We start from the raw sequence: 19,099 nt of genomic DNA on the forward strand, positions 1-19,099 counted from the left end.
GAATCTACCACAAATGGAATGTACATCTGGAGAATAACAATGATGACAATCATATCATGCTAATGTTATGGTTATCTATTTTTTATTTCCATTCTGCACATTGGTGTATTTAGTTTATGTCATACATATATTATCCATATACATATAATAACATTATCAAAACATTATCGGTATCCTTAACTAGCAAATTGGAATGTTGGAACTTATGCAGTAAATTAAAAGGTACCTACGCATGCATGAATGACACAAAATGTGATATTCTGTTTTGTATTCTTTGTACCTCCACAATCCCGTTATTGTCGCATTGTTTCTACGCATTCACTTGTCCTTTATGATATTAACTAGTACGGGAGATTACCTATTAACTTATCGTTAACTAAGTCTAAACAAAGTGTATGATACGTAAAATAATTGGATAAAGTTTCGAGACGATGCGTTGTATAAAATTATGCAGTCAGTTTCAGGGAACAAACCGACAATCTATCATATTGGATGGTTTCGTATTTCATACTGTGCTGATCCTTGTTTTGTGTAGTTGACTTTTGGAGTTATGACGCTCGGTTTCGCACAAATAACACCGTTTATAGAGTAGCCATTGTATATCCGGTATCTATACACCGTACTTGGTATACTTGCATTTCAATACATAAACATTGCATTTTGGATAGTATTATATGTTGTTGTTTTTTGTGCCTATGACACAAAAATTGCTTCCTTGTTACCGTATTACTTCACACGACACATAAATAACACATTACTGATAATAACAGCTCGATAATAACAACGATTTGTGTATGTGTGTAAAAGAGTGTTTCATTGTTGCCGTTTTGGTTCTTTTGCGGTTCGACTTATGTGAGCAAACGTCGGCACCGGAACTGGCTTTAACACAATGCTTTGTACATAATTTTTAATCGATCGTGTGGCTCCCCGACATGAAACACTGGATGGCCATCCTGGTCGACATAGTCGTCATACTTTACCTCGTGTCTGGTGACGAACCCGAGGGAAGTTGCCACACGTTGGGAAAACATGCCAGTTGCATCGGTTTTCATTATCTGAAATGGGATGTTCGAATACCACGGTTGGTGTCGACTGTAATGCCACCAAATGCCAGAATGTACTTACCCGAAATCCATTAGTGCGAGCTACTTCCTCACTTTTTCTCATCAACTCTTTGGCCAACCCTTGACCTCGAAATCTGGATAATAATGTACAAAATTGCGGTTAATACTTGCGATCCGCGTGAATAGTAAGCTTGCCTTACTTTGAGTCAACCGACAGGATACGAATTTCAAAAATGCTCTCCACCGAAAATTGCTCAAACAGATCAATCTTGAGATTTTCCTCGTACAGAAGGGTGAAAATTTTTCGGAATTTTTCATCATCCATCTCGGCCAACCGGTCCAATGCACGGCCCGTATCTTCGTTGCCATGTAGAATCCCATTAACGACGACTCCAGCTATCTGTTAAATGTGAAACGGAAATTACTGCTGCATTCTTTTCCACCGCACGTCTGTTTTTCTCTCTCACGCTCGTCGGAAAAGAATTTTCCCAGAATGTCTAGCGCCTCAGTAAAATTATGAGTACCAACCTCTCCACTGTTTGTGATTGCCATGACACTAATACCGTCACGAAGGCTCGAGAGGCTGTGTTTTTCGAGCAGCGTATGCCCGTCACCGGGACGACATAGGTTTACGGCCTTGTTCAATGGTTCATCGGCAAAGAAGGTTTGACGAAGATGCTGTATGACCTCTGGAAACCACGGTTCGGTTATAATCTCCATCCTTAGACCGTTGCTAGTGGCTAGCATTTTGATTTTTTTTCAATAATCTCAAGCTATGATAGTAAGAATGTTATTAAAAAAGGCATAATAAGTATTTAAGCCGTCAATATATATATACAAAGACCTTTTTGAACTTGCACACTAAACTATATCAATCGTTTACTATACTTTATCGTTGTACAAGTTGTACAGGTAATGGAGGTAGGTAATTATTCCTGCCAATGTCAATTACTAGGTATAATTCAAAGGGCACTACCTGCTACTGCACAATGTAACCGATATCGATTAAAACCCCCCCAGGTAAAGAGTAATGATTCGCAACGAGAAAATGAGCACTACACGCGCGTGTACTGGCGTCACCTTTAGCTCACCACGACAAATAATGAATAATCCTGAACGGCAGTCGGTCGCTGTTCTGAAGAGGAATCAATTCTCAAGCCACAAGGACGAACAAGAATGACAATGATGTGTTGATGATGAGTGGTGGAGCAAACGACGAGGATGCGACAACGCGCGAGGTTCCTGTTCCTGTAGGGCCGTTCGGGACGAAAACAATCCCTTTCTGTACGCACTTTCTACGCATGTCCTGTTTTTATACCGCTCGGCAGGATGCAGGAGTGAGTCGCAAACAGTAGTCGGTGTGACTATTCTTGCCCAAAAAGGATCGGATCGTGCCCCGCCGGTCGGTTGACGAGGAAGCCGGCCACCAGAATGGGGGGGGGTGTCCTCGAGAAAGCCGAACGGGAAAAGGTTTTTGATCCGAAACGATGTCATCGCCTGGAGGCTCGCCCTGCAACAGGTGGTTTTTTGGTTTGGTCGGAGTATTTTTTTTGTTCTTGTTTTTGTGGCATCAGTAACAATCGCATCAAAAAACACGAGCAAGCGTAGAACGAAATAGTTTACGACGTTGGTACGCATGGTGCCGCTGTACAAAAACCCGTACCGCAATGTATCATTAATAGAACACTGTTTTTCGTAAAAAAAACTTAATAATGCTTTATTTTAAAGTTTGATAATGCTTTATAATTGCTTTACTATCCGTCTGTTACAGTTTTTGACTTGTTTGACGCAAAAATAACATTAAAACTAGCTCAAAGCATAATCATTCTCTTGACGAGCAGTGTTGCCAAACCGTGTAGGTAAATCACGTGTTGACATTTTTGTTACCATGGCAACGCGAATGTTAGCAATACACACAAACGCAATAAACAGTCGTCGAATTCTTATTTTCCAAAGCATTTCAATTTGGTTTATTGTGATAAATATTCGTTTCCTTTGTTTTTGTTCATAGTTTTGCTGTACAGAGAAGCTTGTAAGTATTAATTAACAGAATACAAAATGACTCGTAATGGCCGAATGAGGTGGAGTAATTGAATGGGGTTTGTTTTCACATGCTTTTAGACGATACCGAATCACCGAAGGCTGTGTACCGCACAGGAATTTTGTGGCAAAAATTTACGCGTCATAGTGAAAACGATCGAGCAAGAAACGTCTCGTATACGCTGCAAGCGGTAAGTAGCTGCTTTACACACTAAAACTTAATAATGAAATCTACCTTAAAATACTTAACCATAGCCAGTACATTGATCTTACCGATAGAAATCTCGTACAGCGTTGAAACATGGCCCTAACTGCGTAACTATGCCCTCAATTTGTTGCTTCCCTACCTAGGCTATGTAATGCGGGCACTTTTTCCTCCATGAGCGATCCTCATCCATTATTCATCTATACCCTGTGGAACATTTGTGTGAATGTCACAACTGCCACAGCAATCAGTAACTGTTGCAAGCTGCTGTTCAGCTGCGTGCCCATACTATGCATCTGACTCTCGCCCCCTGGCTCAAAGAAGCCATCACTCTTGTCGCGCATCATTTCCTGCCAGTTGCGAAGACTTTCGGTCCTGTCGTTAAACAACACATCGCTTCGACCATCGAACATACCGTACAGATTAAATGCTTCCGCCTTGAGACCGTTCTTGCTACCGAACAGCTTATCGATATTTTTCATCGCGTTGTATATTTCGTTCCGCCGTCTCGTGATCGTTTCGTTGCTGATCATGATGCGCCCGACCGATGTCCAGCCAAAGTAGCACAGGCCATTGTGTTTGACCGGTTTGGTGAAGGGACAGAATATGGTCCAGTTTTGCTGCTGCTTACCATGTGCTGCATTTTTGAACGTTTTGAACGTTTCGTAGTTGACGAAAGCAACGTCTGCAATACCATCCTGCAGGCAACGCATGGCTCCCTCATCTCCATCGTACATCGACGAACAACGGCTGTTACTCTGCCAGTTGCAGGAACTTCCGTCGAAAAATTTACGCGTTTTACCGATGGAATGGTTTTGCAGTGCGGTCATTACTGCGATTTGCGCAGCACCTTCATACTGCGGGAAACAAGCTCGGCGAGTTCGAAGATCTGTAGGAAATTAAGCAAACCATTACATTAGATTTTGTTCATCGAATCACTATCGAACCGTTTGGACTTACCATATCCCGAATGTAGGCCTGAATCACGCGCCACAACCGCCACGATTAGATACTTATGCAGTACGTTCGATGAGTATTCGTGCAGTATCGAACGTAAACCATAGTCCCGCTGTGCCCGCATCGCGTTATCCTGATCAACTATCACTAAATCTGCATCATTGGACCGTACCTTGGCCATGCACTGATCCAAGCTATCCGTCCGGATGCACTGAAACCCTGGTTCGATACCGTACACACTGGCAACTTCCTGTAGCCAGGAACACTTGTACAGCTCCAGTAGTGACTTGGTGCAGAACACTATCGAGCGGCTCGGGTTGCATCCGGGATTGTTGTACGCATTCTGAAATCCGACCGCCTGATCCAGATAATCATCCACCGGAATGACGGTGTCTAGGGTCGTTATATTGACGTGATACGTTTCCAGCAACATAAGCAACGCATTCTGCCAGCTATTGACGTCGTCGTGTGTTAGATTGGATACCAAATCCTGTACCTCCATTGCCACTTTCCTGTGAAGCGGGAGAACAATGCGCATTAAACTGGTGCGACCATTCGTGGGCGGATATATGCTCAGGAAAATGCTTACGATTTAGCGGCCACCGCTGGCCATGGTCTAGCGACCCAAATGCAAGGTTTCCTTGTGTTGAGTGGTTGCAGATGTCCATCCGGGCAGAGGAAACTGTACTCCGTCGGGTGTGCTTCGGCCACCAGGCCGGAAAATCCAAAGTGACTGCGTACATCGTCTAGCCTTGCCCAGGCCACCTCGCCGGCACCGCTTGTCAAACAATAAAGTGGACCACGTCTGCCCCAATGTTTGTCACCAATCGCACACTGATAGGAGTTGTAGCACAGCTGGCACAGGGATGGATACTTTTTCTCTGGAAGCAAGGAAACGTAACATTGGGCAATTTCTTCTCGGGATTTAGAGAATATGATCGCTTGAGGACATACTTAAGCGAAGATCCTCGGCCGGATCCGGTACCCATGGACCAGCCCGACAAGAAGGTCCAAAGAATGAGGAAACCGCCTTCAGTCTCGATTCTACCGGTGACAGATCTTCCTCACATTCGCGCGGTATTAGTCTCGTTTCGAAGTACTGATTGTGTGAGGAACAAACAAAAAACAAATGTTAGTTAACCATTGTTGAAGACACCAACAATGCCGGATACTTACATCTGCCAGTACGCCCGTCCAGTGATTCTTCAAACCATGTCCAGGATGACAGAATTTGCTTCCCCGCAGCTCTCGGGCCGTATTGATCTCCGCCTCATTATCAACCACTACCACGATCTCGTAGTCGAAGTGTTCTGCCGAAAGGGAACGTGAAAGTGATGATGATCACCAAACGCGGCATCAAACAACCACACTGAACTTGACATTGGGTCCGTTTGCTTACCGGTGTGAAACCGTAACTCGCTGGTAACCAGTATGTCCACCCCTGCCCAACGTGCCGCAAGAAAGTCTTCCGGGTAGAAGGCGGCAAAGTCGGCCGCTCCCTTGTGTATCTTGCGCAAGCAGTCTAGCCGATCCAGCCCGTACACGCACCGTATATTGGAGGTTTTCTCTAGCGTTGGACAGTTTTGTGCTCCCTTCTTGTAATTGCCGCTTCCCTCCACGATGCAAACGCGCACTGTAACACACGAGAAGCCGTTTGAATATATTGGCAATGTGTGGCATTGTTGGTAGATGTTTCTAGAAACGCTTCGTTGTCCTATAGCTGGTTCTGTACAGTTTTGTGACACTGTTTTTTTTCACCCCTCAGTAGCAAATAAATTGATCAACAAGTTCTAGCCCACTAATGGGGGGGATTCCCCATGTTGTATGTACTTTGTGCGTAAACCTTCATTTGCATCACAGATCTTGCAAACCAATACCGAATCATCTAAAATGTGCGACAGTGCGACTGCAACGTGATCCTACGTGTGTCGGGATGTACTTAGATCGATTTCAGGTTTTTGACCGACATTTCCGTTAACCTTCAGGCGTTGATAATGTGCACTAACGAACGCGTAATAGGTAGGAAATCTTGAGCGGGGTCTTGAACCGTAAATGTGTTGCATTTTAATGATTGTGCTGTAGGAATTGCTCGTAGTAATTTATTCGATTCCTTGTTTTCTGCTTCCTAGTATTGTATGTTTTTTTTATTATTGTCTTTTGTAGCGAATTTTTCACGCCTGAGTTGTTAATGAAATTATCATGCGACGTTAATTTAACACATGATACTAAATAGGTTAGAAAATAGCATTTTTTTAGCAAATTATCATGCGACGTTAATTTAACACAGGATACTAAATAAGATAGAAAACAGCATAAAAAAGTTAATTATAGTGACTAAAAAAATAGCACAAACGATTGCGCAACGATCGTTCGATTGTTGAAACTGTACACAATGCCAAAATGTGGATCACACGCAGCAAACAAACCAAAAAAATACAACTGTCCGTTGCCAAGTTCGAAAAAAGTGAAAGGTTTCCATTCGAACACCGGTTGAGGCTGAAGATGAAGGTGTATATCAAGATACAGAAAACTGTCCAAAGTGGTGGTAATAATATCGCGCGTTAGTATGAGCGATAAACTCGATAACATTGGCCTCGTTCATTTCGGCAGGAATCATTAAAAACCCGGCAACTACAACACTCCCTCCGTTGTCCTTGAGCATCACGTTAGCACGTCTGCTCTTACTGGACTTTACCGCAAGTGCTTGGTTCCACCTCATTCGAAAGGGAAATTAATGACCACAAGCACACTGAAGATCACTCGCTATCCTTGCCAATTGTCACCGGGCGACTTTATTGCACCGTACAAGCCATTCCTGCGATAATATTCCACTTGCGATGCAATTAACGACCTTTCGTTGCACATTATGCAACGAATGGAGTGATAATACCGCTTTTGTGACACACGCCGCACACCGATCGGCGTTCGTAACTTGTACCAGCATTTAAATCACTTGTTCTATTACGCGAGGCGCGACGATTGAACAGCAGCAGAAAGAAGACGCAAACAAAACCAAACAAAAGAAATACGTCCACAACCGTGTTGATCACTACTACCTTGCCGCCCTCCAAAAAAAACTGTTGCAACATCCACTTACACTGTTTCGACGGTTGTGATTTGGCGTCTAGCGCAATCGCGTGCAACACCACCAACAGCAGAACGATCGCCCACCGAACGGGCCCCATTGAGCGGGGAGTTTGAATTTCAATCATTTCGATCGTTGTTTTTTTTTGCGATATTATACAAATTAAATCGAAATTCACGTTTTTTTGAACACTCGATCGCTTTGGTGCGTATTCACTAATTATTCGAAAACTTTAAAGCACAATTCGGTAAACTACCCCTCGTTACCGTTCTGGGGGATTGGTTCACAGGTGAGAAACGATCGCGCACACGCGTTCGCGATCGCAAACGATCTGACGGCTTCGGTCGGACTGGAACGGTACAAAGGCTGGCCCGAGCCTGATTTCCCTTCCCATTCGTCCACGTGCTACTCTGCTGCTGCTGCTGCTGCTGTGGTAAATCCACCAAAAACCGCAGAAAACCCGACTGGCTCAAACGCATACCAAAATGATGGTTCAAACAATACAAGCGACCTGCGTACGGACACAAACACAGACCAACACTGTCTCGCTAAAAGCGGGTGACCAGACGCAGCGGGCGAGACACGGTTTCGGGAAGTCCAGCCGTCGTGTGTGAGAAAAGCAATCAAACCAAAACAACACGCGTCGCCGGTGTTGCGCCTCCAGAGCGCCGTCTCCCCTCCCGGACAGGACGTAATTCCCCGTATGAGATGCGTCGCCTTTCGGGCCGACACACAGATGACGGGGTCAGTAGGAGCCAGTCGCTAACCGCCGCAAAAATTTATCAAACACCCCAAAAGCGCACCATGCGTGACAACAGGTTTTTTTTCGAAGGTTCGCTTTATGCAACAGACAGGCAAACAAAAGCAAAAAAAAAGTTGCTGGTGTGTGGTACGGGATGCCACTAACACTTGTCGAGAGTGGAGAGCAAAAGAGAAACACAAACTACCGAAAAATTAGAAACACACGAAAAAAAAGTTTATATCTAAACCCGTTTGAGCTCAACCAATGCTTGATCTGATGGGTTAATGGAGAATTATGAAGTTGCGACGCGAATGCACCTCTCCTGACTTTTGTCTTACGAAATGTCGAATTAGCATCTTATAAGTTAAAGAAGAACAATTGCGTATCTTGCGATCGGAGACACTCGATCGAGTAAAGATCAATAGTTTCGTCGTTTGCTTAAAGTTTGCTCTTGATCGTAGACGCTCCACGATGCTTAGGCAGTAAGTTAGAGAGAGATACAGAGAAAGGAATAGATCGACAATCATCGTCACTGAGTCACCGTGAATGTTTGACCATGAAATTACCGGTTCTTCCCCATCGGGTTGAGGTCAGCTGGGAAGAGTTTTCCCACAGTAGCAGCCAAATTTTGACACCACTGAGCACGCTGTAGTTTATCGGGCAAAATTTCCATTGAATACTGTAAAGTTGTATAAAGGCATAACAATGTCATGAATGTATAAATTATGTAATTAAAATTAATATAAAAAATATTACTTTGTAACACGATCATTCAGCACACGATCATGGGACAGGCATTTACAAATGCTTTATAATATTTTATAATTTCTATAGTTTTTTTGTTTTGCTTTGCCTCCAATTCGGTGCCTTGCTTAACAAGGTGGACCGCTGACAACAGCACATACAATCAATCATTCAATCGATACGTCGGCTCATTTTTGCGACTGATTTTCACGCTTGTGCACAAAGGGGGTTTTTAGCGGGGTCTGCTGTAACTTTATTGCTGTGGCCAAATGACACCCCGAATCCGATCAAGTAACGCGATTACGAAAGACAGTATGCCCGTTTGCGAACTTTTGAACACTTCTCGGTTTTTCGTTGGAAGGGTTTATTGCCAAACAAAAGACAAATTTGCACTTTTCTCTTATACTTAGACCAGGGGTTTCCAAACTACGGCCCGTGGGCCGCATGGCCTCCCGAGAGATCCCGAGATTGGACATCAGCTGTGGGCTATTCCACTCAAAGCGGCCCGCCATCTAAAAAGTTTGGAGGCCCCTGATGTAGACCAATATTTAACACTTGTTGTTTTCCATAACTTAGCACTCAGTAATATAATAACCATATTAATGTCTTCCACCCCGATACCAGATGTCATTTGGACCACGAAAACCAACCGTACCGTCAAGGTCAACCCGACCTGGTATGGTGAAAAAGCCGCTCATTAAACCAGTAACCCGAAATGAGCAAGCTCCCAAACAACAGCAAGTTGTTGTTAAACCGAAAGGTTCAACCATGGTGACGACGAGTGCACCCAAAAAAGTCGTTCCTGTTGCCCCGAAAGTCAGCATTCCCAAGGCAACAACACCCGAACCGGTCTATGATTACGAGTCAGATTTTGAATCCGACGAAAGTCAGCCCAGCGCAGGATGTCCCAGCTCGGAAAGTAGTGCGGAACACACCGAATCTAACAATTCTTCATCGGAAGGTGGTGACGATGAGGATGAAGATGAAGGCGAGGAAAAAATCGTCCCAAATGCTCCAACGGAAGTCGGAACATTCGCTTCAGTACAATCTCAGCTTGAGGTAAAGACACAACATAATAATGCGTCCAAAACAGCGAGAAGCGTTGATATTTTAAGTAAAATATCGCTCAATGACATTACGGTACCGCTGTACCAATTTGATCCGGAAGAGTATGCCGAATTGAGAACTAATTTCGGAATTACCAGTACTGTTGCGTATGGGAAGCACACTCAAACGGACTGTAGCTTAGTGTCCACGGCTTCCCAAACTTATGGAATCTCTGTACGCGAACGATCGACGGGTATGGACGAAGGCTTTCGAAGTGCTCGTAAGATCGAACAGGAAGATGACTGGAATGATCAAGCGAACGATGATGAAGCAGATGAGGCTATTCAGAGCTACAGTAGTTTACAGAACATAGAACGAATGTTCTCCACACTAAATGGAGCGTTGGAACGACGCTTTTCACATATGGCTACTACTTCCAGCAGCAGATTATTGCCATCAAATATTAGTGTAATGCACGACAAACGAAACCATATTCATCAGCGTAGCATTTTGCAGCTTTTGCGCAGAGCTGCACCTGTTATGGAAGCATTACTCGAATCGAAACGTTTTCGATTGCAAAAAGCTAATGGCAATGAGCAGGAGCAACGTGAAACCCCAATAAGGGAACATCGAGGCGAGACCGATAAATCTTCTGCCGACGTAGTACGTTCATTCGATGGCGGAAAAATGTGTCCCGAATTCGAGATTAAATTAGTACAATCGTCCGTAAAGAGTGATAATTTTGTGCTGGAATTTTGGGCACGTCGAACCTACTCCAGGCCAATGTATCGCTTCTCCTCGTGGTCTCCAGTTGTCTGCGTTGATTACGAATACCGAAAGCATATGATGGTGTTTGGAGGAACCAGTGATGGGTAAGAAAAGATTATCTACAAAACATGTATATAATTGTGTATTAATTAATTAACTTACATTCCCTTCTTATCATAAAGAACCATCCAGATGTGGCTGGGAGATGCAGGTCGGAGTCACCTTGAAGTGTTGTCACCTCATCAAATTTTAGCCCCAAATTTACACCAAAAGCACAAACTCCACTGCTGGGAAATGGTAGCTATAAAAGTGCTTCCCGTCCCAGTAATTCGAGACAGCAGTGTGGAGATCGGGAATGAAAATGCATTTAATCAGGTAAACTAAGAAAGAGAATATTTGAAATCGCATTACAAAAAAAAACATTCTACACGCAGGTGTTTGCGTTATTCTCCACCGGAGTCATCATTGTGTGGAACGTGCAACCAGAAAAACAGGAGAACTTTGGCATGGAGAATGTGCTCAGTGCGAAGATAGGGCCACCGGAAGTTTCATTGGTGCAATCGAAAGTGATTGATTTGAGTAACCGCATCGGTGGACGTTTGCCGTACGATTCGTTGCGTACCTTTGAGAATCTTCTATTGCACGATCACCATCAGATGGTACTATCCAGCAATCAAACAGTGATCCGGTTGAGTCACTTCGTGCGGTCAGAGTTCGATCCTGTTTTATTGGTTAAACCGGACGCTTGTAATTATGAAGTAATTTGCGATTGTTCGAATGTGTATTACATCTTCTTCCTATTTTTTACAGCTCATTCTATAACAAACCTCAAACGTATGATCCAAGCCAACGATACGCTGTTTGTGCTGTATTCAAATAAGACCGTTCGCGTGCTAAAACTTTGCACCGAACCGGGCGGAAGAGAATCGGCCCAACATCGCCATAGAAAGCAAGATGATCATCCTCACCTAATGTTAAGCGTATGCACCAACAAATCCTGCACAATTCAAAGTATTGTGCATGATGAAGCTAAACGGTACGGCAATTCCAATGGCGCTGGAGAAGGACGTGCTGACGGTGGTACTATTGCACTGAAAATAACCGAGCCAGAGAAGGGAGATGGCGATGTGAATGGAAAACCGCGCTTTCATCATGGTCAACAGATCTTGTTTTTTGATCCACAACATCCAGACGGTATACTCAAGGAAGCGCAGTTGGGTGATAGCACTAGTGTGTCGTACCGTGAGAGACACTTGGTTTAATTGATGCTTTAAACAATTATTGAGTAAGTATTTATTGTTAACCCTTTTAGATAATTTAAGACTTCTAGCAAACGTAAGTTTGTTCAATAAACTTTCGTGGTAATTGTGGTTTCATTTACGTGGAACAGTTTTCCCGGATAAACTACAAATTTCCCGTGATGGTGATTAAAATTATAGTGAAATGCGTCGCAGAAGAAAAGCCCGTGAGAAAAGATTACAGTAATACCGATTCATACACATTTCATTGTTAAAATTACTGATCGAACGTTGGTTCAAAAGTCTAAGCAGTAGTTTCTATATTGGACTCTGTGAAATACTGCAACAGCGCTGCGGATTCTGTTTTTATCCTTTTTGCAACGTTGGTTTACTGTTTGTTTATGTTTATTTGAGTTTTAAAAATGACAGCTGACGCTAGGCACGGTGGGAGGGTGAACATATGTTTTTTTATATTTTTTTTCTGTGATGTTTTTACATAAAAAATGAAGTGTAATCATTATTATCAGCAGGATTTAAGACATTATGTTATGAAAATTCACGTTGCAAATGCAATTACTGATATCTTTTTACAAGCTTCAGCATGTTGTATCAAGCTTTTGAATGACAATCCAAGATTAGTTTTATATCTTTTTGTGATAAGGCGCATCAAGAATGTGTTATTTAACCAACAACGCTGGCATCTTTTCTTTTTATCGCCAATTTAATTTCACTTTCAATGAAATGGGGTTTGTTGACAGTCGTTTCAGAAACTTGTCAACCCATATGGTCATTGCAGTCGTGTAGTGTGCGTGTGTGGTTGATAACTTCGCTCAGGTGGGATAACATTCCTTTTTGTCTCGAAATCAGATGAGTGCCACAATTCCGTTCTTTCCAGCATAGTACAGTGCCCTAAAGATACCAGAAAATGGTTACCGATAGCCAGAAGCATAAAGTCATCAAAGAGTTCCTCATACCGGACACGGTGAAGGACGATATCGCCTACTGCCAACGATCTTTACGGGACTGCGTGAAAGTGCATCAGGTGGGTTTTGTTGCTCGTGGCAGTGTGCGTGTGCGCTCGATGAAAAACATGTTCGTCCCTATGCAATGCACCCGTGGGTTTTATCATGACTTATGGTACAAATGTTAAAATGCAATTCCTTTCTTTCGCTACCGCAGTACTTCGTTGAACGATGCAACAGTTTGTCGGTAAAACAGGTAGGTTTGCTAATGTAGCTTCTAATTACATCCAATCGACACGCCGACACGCTGTCCTCGAACAGCGGAAACTAATGTGCGATCTTTCACAGCAAGAACAGGTAAAGAAATATTTGCTCGAATTGGAGGACGAAATGAGGGCGATCGGTCAGGAACAGAGTGGATTGGTGATGGATTTGGCAAACCGGCTAAAACATTTCCAGCGCAAGACGGCCAACGAAAAGCACATCGTACTTGGTGATGACCTTGCAAATGGTTACGTTGCATGGGTTCTATCGAACCACTCCGATGTGCATTGCAACGCAGCATACATGCCACATGCCGTATCGGAGCGATTGAACGAAAGCCAGCTGTATCAAAAGTATCGACTGGAACCGGTGCAAAGTTGCGACGTTGGCACAGCCCTGCCCGATGGGACCAAGCTGCAAGATAAACGACTGCGTAAAAGACCGGTTTTGCAGACCTCACTGTTGAAACCGAAAGAAGAACGTGATCACTCCAGTACTGCCTTAAAGCAAGAGCCTTCCCTAACACCTCCGAGCACACCGAAAACGGCGCCCACACCGCCTCTACCACAGCCAGCCCAAGGCACGGTCACAAGGACTACGGCCAGCAGGCGAAAAACACCACCCGAACAACAGCCTTTAATCCTGAAAAAAATGCTCCGATCTAGATCGACAACGCCCGTGGTTACGGTGAAGCAAGAGCACGATATAAAGCAGGAACCGATCGATCAGGAAAATAGTATTGATACAGAAGATCAGTTAGCGACGATTACTTTGCAGGAATCGGCTGCAGTGAAGCGTGGCCGCAGCAATCTGCTACAAGCGCTAAATAAAGCGAAGACCACACAAAAGACAGCTTTGAAGCAACCGCAAACTAGCCCACCCGCTTCGGCCATTAAAGGTGGACGGAACAATCGGGCCGGTTCATTAAATGCGGGGGAACAGCGCAGCTCATCGGTGTCGTCGGATTCCTCGAACTCACGAGCCTCTACACCGGGAACGTCCTGCAATGGTGGTGGCGGCGGCGGCGGCAATACACGCAAATCGAACGTGGAAAATGGTACCTCTGATGAATCATCGCTCGAACGATTGTTACCACCAGAAGAACCACCCTGCACATTGCCAACGAACATCGACGAGTGGGAACAGTACAGCTTTCTAAAACTCTTCGGACTGTACACGATCGAGGATAGTAATCTTTTAAAGGGACGCAAAAACGAACGCAAGCGTCGTAGCTGCTGTAGTACCGAGCGCAAAGATTTCCATTACGGCCGTTTCGATTACTACGAGCAGCAGTTCTACATTGTACAGAAGCGACGATACAATGTCAACAAGCGCTTGTTGTTCACCGCAACATCGGCGGAAAAATCAATAAACAAAAGAAAGCCTTGGTCCAGCTTAGTGATGCCGGCACCAGTTTCCTTACCGGTACAGGATATATCCACGGATGGAAAAGCTTCCTTTCAAGCCGACTCTCTAGAAAGGGAAGAAGACGAAAGCTGTGTGTTAGAAGCGCAGAACAAACTTTGCTTCGTTTGCAAAAAAGATGGTATGCTGGTTTGATGAATTATTTTTTAATGGATAATCGATTAATATATGCTATTTTCCACCCTCGTAGGTAACACTGCCAATACTTTAAACACCTGTATGGACTGTAGCAATTTTTATCACCTGAGCTGCCACGTAGACGAAGACGCTAGCCAGGCAGAGCAAAAGATAGATTGTAAAGCCGACACGAATGATTGTGATGGTGGCGATGAAAATGGAAATCGTTCCACCGCTGCACAACTGTTGACAACGCCACGAAATGAACTGTGTCCGGTGTGCTTAGCCTTAGCAAAGAGTAGCATAAAATGAAGTTAAAGAAATTCGTTAAATTTGTTTTTTTTAAATTGTTATTTTACTTTCATATACAAATGCTATGCGTCAAGAAAGCAGCAATCTTCATCCCTTTCTTTTTAGATAGCACATTGTAATATAGTAGAAAATGATTAGCAAACACACTCACACACACAATCCGTAGTGCGATTATAGGATAATACAGTTTCGTAAACTCAAGTATAGCAATAAAACGAACATGATTGTGCAAAGGTTTCAGAAGTTTCGATGGCAGTCGCGTTTATTGTTGTTATGTGTATATATTTGTTTTCCTTTTGTACGTTTTCTTTCCAAACCATTCATGAGCGGACTAAATGACTTTTTTTGTCTTTCCTGTTGCTTGTGTTGTTGCGCGGTTACAATTTATACCTTTGCCAATGCTTGCTTCAAATCAGCGATCAGATCATCCACATCTTCCAAACCAACAGATAAACGTACCAGCCCATCGGTTATACCGAGCACTTGCCGCTGTTCCAGTGGGACCGATGCGTGCGTCATTACCGATGGCAATTCAGCCAAACTTTCGTACCCGCCAAGACTTTCGGCGAGCGTAAACACCTGCAGTGCCTTCAGGAAGTTGCTAGACTCCTCGAGCCCACCACGGATGTAGAACGACATGATGCCACTGTGCCCGTACGTTTGACGCTTGGCCAGCTCGTGCTGCGGATGGCTCTCCAGTCCCGGATGCAGCACCCGTTCCACGTTCGGGTGAGTTTGCAGAAATTTGGCAATGGCCAGCGAATTGCTCTTGTGACGTTCCATGCGCAAGGCGAGCGTTTTCAAGCTACGATTCACCAGATAGCAATCGAATGGTGATGGTACAATACCGGCAGCTAGAATAAAGTATAAGTTCATTTAGAAAAACGTTTAACCCATTTTCAATGTAGGTACCAACCGTTTTGCAAGAATTTCAAACGTTCGTACACTTGCTCGTCGTTGGTAACCATGGCACCCATAATGACGTCCGAGTGTCCGTTCATGTATTTAGTGAGCGAGTACATAACGACATCCGCACCCAGGTCTAGTGGCCGTTGAAGATACGAAGAGAGGAATGTATTGTCCACAACTACTACGATCTGGCAAAGGGAGGAAGAGTCATCAACACGTGTCAAAAAGGGATGTACAAATCTTGTAATGATCATTTTCTACTTACATCCTGTTGCTTGTGAGCAATGTCCGAAACTGCGCGTATATCGATCACCTTCAACAGTGGATTAGTAGGCGTTTCCATCCAGAACAGTTTCGTGTTCGGTTTGATTGCCTGCTCGACCAGCTGCAGGTTGGTCAGATCGACGAAATCAACCTCGATGCCCATCTTCAGGGCAACGTTACGCAGCAGACGGTTCGTACCACCGTACAGATCGTCACCAGCCACGATATGATCACCATTCTGCAGCATCGTAATGATCGTCGTCGTTGCACCCAGTCCGGAAGAAAAGGTAAGCCCAAAACGACCATTGTCAAGGGAGGCAATGCAGCGTTCCAGCACATCGCGCGTTGGATTGCCGCTTCGGCCGTACTCGAAACCCTTTTTGGAGAATAAAAAAAAGGAAATTGAAGTTTAGAATAATACCGAAGAAAAAGCCATATAAGTGTTAATAGTACCGCATGCTGTCCAGGACCGGACTGCTTGAACGTGGTGCTCATGCTGATCGGTGGGACAACCGCCATGCTGGTCCACTGCTCCGGTTCCTGTCCAACGTGTATCGCCTTGGTAGCGAATCCCTTCGGCTGGGGAAGGAAACCATCGTTGCTACGGGTGAGAGCAAGAACAATTTACACATTTAAATGTCTATTCAAGCACGAAAGCAGCTGATTATTCTTGGCGTAAAAAACGAAAACAAAATCCCCATACATTGTGGCAAAACTGGACGCGTATGTTCGCGCTTCGTTACGGTATCCGTTTTGTCGGTTTTTTTGTTGTAATTATTTTTATTCGCCGTAGTTACCACGCCTGATAAGGGTCGCGTTGAGGTTGATGATCATTTTTGCTGTGATGGGGCATGGTTCTTATCATCTTTTGGGGGATGTCGTTTTTTTTTGTTTCACATCTTGAAATATTTAAAGTACATTATTGTGTCGGCCATCGTAGCCGATTGAAATAAAAACAACACGGCGAATCTCCTGGACGATGTTAGCGGTACGAAACCGAAAAGCATGATAAGACCAATTGGATGTTCTTTTAAAAATCGTCTGTATATGAACAGCAGCGAGCTTTATCCGAAAGCACGCCCAGCGGAGGATGAGTTGTAGGTGATCTCCTTTTTTCGTCTAATTCTTATTTAAATGGCGCCCAGAACGTGCGAGATGTAGGGTGTGTTTGGGCGTGCTTATCAGCAGCTGGTGATAGCAATTGTGGTAGCATAACAGGCGACTATAGTACGCGTCTATTAAGGAATCCTTTCAAGTGCCAATTGCCACCGGCGCAAGAAACCGCCGACAAACGGTTCACTGAACGGTGATTGACAATGAACTTTAAATCAGTCAACCATGCTTTTGGTTTGGGCAGTGCGTGTGTGGCTGGAGGGATGACGTCGGATTCATATCATGTCTTGTGCTATCTGTTATCTTTTGCACGATAAACCACTTTCAATAGAATACGATTAGCGTTATCTAAGATATCCTGAATGGTGTGTATGGTGAGCAATTTACGACTCGTTTAATGTTATCTTTTGCCGTTGCACAAAAGGAAGATAAAATTGCAATTTAATTTCAAAATGTAAACGAAATAGTTCCGAGCGTTTGTTTAACAAATGGAAGCCAGTGAAAAACATTTTGCGGTCAATATCAATGTTACAGCTGTAATAAGATCCTTTAATACCCTTTCTAGCTAGTTTAGAATTACCGAAGCCCACCGTTGTTTTCCGTGGACATTTTATGGAAATCCAGGGTCATGTAATGTAAAAGTGCAGCGTCACACATGACCGTTTTGCAGCGGGAAAACCTATGAATCCATGCAATTATCGTCATCACCATAACTAGTGGCATGTGAACGCTATTTGATTTGAATGCAATTAAAACAGTCAATTGTAATGCCAATCATAGTGCATTTTTTTTCTTTACTCGGGGGGTTCTTTGGGGATGAACATGATTACTTTTTGTAAACTAGCTTCAGAAGAAATGAGGTTTTTTTTATGGAAAATCCACTTGATAGACTGGTTTTTTCGATCGTTTATGATTTTTTTTACCGCTACAAAAAAAAATCCCGCAAGAGACAAGTGGTAAACAAATCTGATAAAAATAGCGCACGGAAACGTGCAAATTTTGACACGCGTACGCATTTTTCTTCCACCGGCAAGTGCACACAAGATCCCCATTTCAATGAATGAATATTTACTTTATCAATCGTTACATTTGATTTCATTTCGCACACTAAAAACGAATGATAATTTACACTGAATATATTGCGTCATTATCAGGAGCGTAAATAAAAACAAACTAAAAAACAACATTTCCTACGCACCTGCTTGATTGGGCCATCGTAATTAAACGGGATGATGAGCAAGAATCACTGTATTACTCCACTAATATAAGGGCTGAAAAGTGAACAAGCGAGCACACGTTGGACGAACGAAGACGTGGTCCGTTTCGTTACGCGAGTGAAAATTAAATGTCCAGCCGGGCAGCGGGGTGGACCAGCGATCGTTGAGATCGACAAACAAACCACGCAAATTTCAACGTGATTGCAAGAAACAATGGGAGCTACAGTAGGACGCTTTAGGTCAAAATATTGGTGATTAATTATTGTGAAATATAAACAATGAAGTCCGCTACAAGGGAGCATTTTTTCAATTGGGTGTTTGGTTCTGGTAAAGCAAAGTAAATTCAACAACAGCTGCAGAAATGTAGGCTTGAGCAAGCCATACAAGGGATAGCCGTTGCGTAGACAACGGATGCTTAAAAAAATAAATAAAATTATATCAGACAAAAACATGATTCAATAAATAAGTTACTTCCAAGTTTTTGATTTGTTTTAGTTGTAATTACCTAGCAGTAGGAACAATTTAAGGAAAACAAATGTTTTGGAAATTTTAAATTCTCGTCTACAAAAGCCACAGTTGATATTTGATACAGGGTACCTCAACGAAATCTTTTGAAGAAGCGATTG

General features: G+C 43.5%; 4 protein-coding genes across 4 annotated transcripts; 2 read left to right on the top strand and 2 right to left on the bottom strand.

Moving 5' to 3' along the window:
• Window positions 1–65: 65 nt before the first annotated feature.
• Window positions 66–8,076, bottom strand: LOC125769132 (transferrin). Its single transcript, XM_049437606.1, is given in 11 exon segments — window positions 66–1,055; window positions 1,126–1,198; window positions 1,265–1,464; window positions 1,593–1,831; window positions 3,599–4,198; window positions 4,270–4,778; window positions 4,856–5,147; window positions 5,221–5,365; window positions 5,443–5,576; window positions 5,666–5,899; window positions 7,364–8,076. Coding segments are annotated over 11 exon segments (2,715 nt in total). The 5' UTR covers window positions 7,479–8,076; the 3' UTR covers window positions 66–881.
• An 809-nt stretch (window positions 8,077–8,885) lies between these two features.
• Window positions 8,886–12,500, top strand: LOC125769094 (uncharacterized). The gene is made up of 4 exons (XM_049437555.1): window positions 8,886–10,756; window positions 10,835–11,027; window positions 11,087–11,399; window positions 11,463–12,500. Exons 1-4 carry the CDS (start codon window positions 9,462–9,464, stop codon window positions 11,912–11,914), a joined length of 2,253 nt encoding a protein of 750 aa, XP_049293512.1. The 5' UTR covers window positions 8,886–9,461; the 3' UTR covers window positions 11,915–12,500.
• A 152-nt stretch (window positions 12,501–12,652) lies between these two features.
• LOC125769097 (uncharacterized) lies at window positions 12,653–15,213 on the top strand. The gene is made up of 5 exons (XM_049437561.1): window positions 12,653–12,724; window positions 12,786–12,932; window positions 13,070–13,108; window positions 13,201–14,662; window positions 14,732–15,213. The coding sequence occupies exons 2-5, from the start codon at window positions 12,816–12,818 to the stop codon at window positions 14,968–14,970; spliced, it is 1,857 nt and encodes a 618-aa protein (XP_049293518.1). The 5' UTR covers window positions 12,653–12,724; window positions 12,786–12,815; the 3' UTR covers window positions 14,971–15,213.
• LOC125769108 (cystathionine gamma-lyase) lies at window positions 15,206–18,663 on the bottom strand. Its single transcript, XM_049437577.1, has 5 exons — window positions 18,455–18,663; window positions 16,597–16,744; window positions 16,145–16,519; window positions 15,887–16,067; window positions 15,206–15,824 (listed from the first exon to the last, which is right to left on the bottom strand). Exons 1-5 carry the CDS (start codon window positions 18,469–18,471, stop codon window positions 15,355–15,357), a joined length of 1,191 nt encoding a protein of 396 aa, XP_049293534.1. The 5' UTR covers window positions 18,472–18,663; the 3' UTR covers window positions 15,206–15,354.
• Window positions 18,664–19,099: the final 436 nt, after the last annotated feature.

Source organism: Anopheles funestus, chromosome 3RL (assembly GCF_943734845.2).
Source record: "Anopheles funestus chromosome 3RL, idAnoFuneDA-416_04, whole genome shotgun sequence".
NCBI lineage: Eukaryota > Metazoa > Arthropoda > Insecta > Diptera > Culicidae > Anopheles > Anopheles funestus.